The sequence below is a fragment of the Habropoda laboriosa genome, unplaced genomic scaffold, assembly GCF_001263275.1.
Source record: "Habropoda laboriosa isolate 0110345459 unplaced genomic scaffold, ASM126327v1 scaffold28, whole genome shotgun sequence".
Classification (NCBI taxonomy): Eukaryota; Metazoa; Arthropoda; class Insecta; order Hymenoptera; family Apidae; genus Habropoda; species Habropoda laboriosa.
The window spans coordinates 2,533,682-2,537,347 of record NW_017100174.1 but is presented as its reverse complement, the minus strand read 5'-3'; the positions used below and the strand labels follow the sequence as shown (position 1 = coordinate 2,537,347).

The following is a 3,666-nucleotide window of genomic DNA, read 5'->3' as shown; positions in this document are numbered from 1 at the left end:
TTTCTAGGTGGTACCTATATATCGTCCGCTCGTCAGCTGCTCGCTTTCTCGTTCGCTCATCTCTCGCGCATCGCGCAACCCTCTTCTCCTCCTCCTCCTCCTCCACCACCAACGAAATTTCTCTCTCCCCTTCTTCTCTGCACTGGGGCTCGATGGCCCACACGACGTACCCTTCTGGCAATTCGAAATACCGCCACCCTCAAACGTACACTTCTTCTATCACCCCTCCTCCCTCCTCTTCGTTCATCGTAGACACGACGGTGAAAAGCTATCCTTGTCACACGCGTGGAATATTTTCTACTCTCCGGTTGAACGGCCACACGTTGGCCCAATGGGGCTTTTCTCTCCTCACGAACACCCCTCCAAAGGCGCGTAACGACCGACGATTTCGGGATAGTCCGTTCTCTTTCCACAGGCCCCCCCCCGCCAGATATCGTCGGCTTTAATTTTCTAGGTGACAACGCATGACCGCGCGGGGAAGAAATAGGATATACGGATGGGTGGTCGAGGGAGGTGAAAAGTGGGGCCGCCGACTATGCAGCGAGATGGCTAGTTTCGCGTTCCTGGGGTTGAGGGAGAGATTTCAGGGAGAGCCTTGTGATCGAGGTGTGCTCGCCGAAGATTTTGGAAAGTGAGGGTTCGAGGGTGGATTGAAACTGTTTGACGTTCGATTTTCGGGGATTTCGTGATGTAAAGTGCGAGTGTTGATGGAAAATTGAAAGAAACGTGGAAAATTAATGTTTGATAATTCGCACGTTAAGTCGTATTATAATTCTCCGTACAAACCATTGATATAAACTTTATGTAGTGTCGTAAATTATTGAGGGTGGCTTGAACAATGGATCTACGCTCCGTCGCAGTGTCAAATTCTCAGTCCTTTAGGTAAAAGAATATGAACAAATTTGCATGGTAACACGAATTTGGAAAAGTATGCAAGGGTCAGCAGAGAGATGATCGACTAATAGAGGAAAAGCCGAAGGAAATTGCATGTGAAGCTCAAAGTTGATCTTCTAGGTCCTCTCACATATCACCTGTACAGCCATGTATTCAAACTACATTTCTCGATAACGAAAATCACCGTTACAACCTCCATCCACCTATCCACAACTCCCATAATCTTCTTCTCTACTATTGTGACTACCATACGAAACTATAACCCACGATTCGAACCTTCAGGCACACCGATTAGCGTGATCCTATTAGGAGAGACGTTTGAATCGAACGACACCAAGAGAGCGCGTTTCCTTTTCTTCCAATACGAAACGAGCGAACGCAGGAATTATGACAGTACAATGCTTGAGGTTCGCGGAAGGCTCGTAAGAATCAGGGCGAGGGTGTCGCGCGTACGAGCAGATTATAATAGCTCGAGGGTGCTCCCTTGACTTTTACCTTGGCTCGAGAACCATTGTGGATCCAGAAACGCTCGGCAAGAAGTGGATCAACCATTGAGAGGACCGGATTCCTATGGCGTTTGTCTGATTGTATGGCTTTTCTCGACCGCGTGAAAAGCAAAAGAACCCCTGAAGCAGCAGTACTCTTCTGGCTGCTGCTACTACTGTGCTCCTCCTCCTCGAACGGTAACAATTCCGTTTATGCATGGAGAGTTAACAACAGTTGTTGAATCATTTCGATGGACGCCTTTGACGCGTGTGAAAAGAAGTTTCAGTGCTTGTTGATATTGTTGGGCTTCGAGGGGTGGTGATTTGTGACCTAATTGGTTAATTGGACTATAGACGACGTAGTGATTCGTGAAATGAAACGATATCGGTGTTGGCGGGAGATTAAACCATTGATAAAGTTGGTTGTAGTAGTTGTGAAAGGTGAATATTCCATTCAAGAAAGGCGTAACTTATGTGTGCACTAATGTACAGATTAATAGTGATATTAAATGCAAAAATTTAGGATTCTAAGAATAGAAATCTCTTTTATTAAATTGCACGATTAACGTAAGTATTATTACTATCAACTATATTCCACAAACAATAATACGAAAAAATTCAAAGACGTATGAAATAATCAAGTCACAATTGCTCCTATCAAAACTCCCGATGTACAATTGAAACCAACTGCAAGATATCTCTCAATTCATTCACTCACGCACAAGCGTAACTCAATTCCTCCATTAACCACAATAATGAAATCTCGACAATAAACGACAGCTCTTAATGACGACGTTGACGTATCAATAACATCGAACAGAATGCTTAAACTGCCCGCACATAATTAATAATATTAATCAATCTCCCACTTTGACAATAACATTTTAGATCCGCTTCATCATTTTCGAGATCGTAGATTAATGTGGACCAAAAAAAATATTGACTATATTATCGATCGTGTACGGGCCACTTTAGAGAAACAGTGTCACGTACGATACTTATCAATTAACCCTTTCGCAATGTAGCCCGAGAGAACGAAGTGCGTTAAAAATTTTAAGAGATGATTTTAGAAGCCAAAATAAGATGAAAATCAAGAATAAAAAAATTGCAATTGAGGCTTCCTTGTTTAGTTATTAACATTTGAAAATATCCCCGTAATCGAGCAAACCTCCTTACACCAGCGAATATAGGGCACGTCAGGTTACAAGGGGTACAGTGATCCACAAAACCAATAAAAACGTATTACAAATAATAATATAACAGGTACGCGTTTCACGCTCTGCTCGAGATTCTCTCTCTGGCTAAACTGTTAACGAAATAATGGGGACTTACCGCTTCGTTTGAGCAGAGAATCGTCACGACCGTGAAGCTGGCTACCGGGTAGCAGCGACTGGCCAGAACCAGGGGTCGCCGCTGTTGGAATTCCCGTGGCTAGTGGATGATGAGAGGGCGTAGCGGAATACCACGCCGGTGGCCAACCTGCAGCCTGGCCATTGAACATCCGAAGCTTATCGTACACGCTCTCAGCACCCTGATGCGCCTGTACCGCCGCCGCCTGTTGCTCCTTCTGCGAAGCCAGGTTCCTCAGCACCCTGTTGATGGACGACACCTGCGGACACCAGTCAATCGTCGAACGTTATTACAAAGTGAATGAGGGTAATAATGGTAGCGAAGGTTCGAAAGGGACTTTTTGTCGAGAGTAAGTTGGGTATTGTGACGATGATTGATTCTTGGTTGAATAAGCGGTGACAGGTTTCTGGAGAATTGCTATTGTAGCTTGTTAAATGTAGATTTATCGCATAGTGTAGAAAGAATGTTAGGAGTGGTTTGTCAGAGGACATTTTCACGTGAAGATAAAGTCAAAAGATTTTTATTGGACGTACCACTGAATCTATAAATATTCTGAAATGAATATTTACACCTACTCAGTCACTCATCGAAGTCTCCCTTGATAAAAGTTACTCTAAATCCACGCTGTCTTTTACAACTTCCTTATAATCTCAATTCGATTTGTACCTTCGATTCTACGTTGAATATAAAGGATCACATAACAAGTTATCCAAAGTACGATACTTCTGCAATGATCTTAAGCGGCCAATTAAATCTCAACAAGAATCCATTAAGCGTATTGTAGTACCAACATCAATTAACAAAATTTTCATTGAAACAAATCGATCTATGCCATGAAAAATCTGAACAGAACCTTCGAAACATTCTATCAACCCCGCGTTAACCCTTCAAAAGGAACAAAATCGTTTAATCGATTACCATAAATTTCGAGCGCGGC

At 43.2% G+C, this 3,666-nt stretch overlaps 1 protein-coding gene across 1 annotated transcript in view; it reads right to left on the bottom strand.

The window, feature by feature from the left end:
- Positions 1 to 3,666, bottom strand: part of LOC108578711 (paired box protein Pax-6-like) — a 36,811-nt gene that overhangs the window by 17,678 nt on the left and 15,467 nt on the right. Inside the window, 1 exon segment of the mRNA XM_017942089.1 lies at positions 2,712 to 2,988. Within this exon segment, the coding sequence (XP_017797578.1) occupies positions 2,712 to 2,988 (277 nt within the window).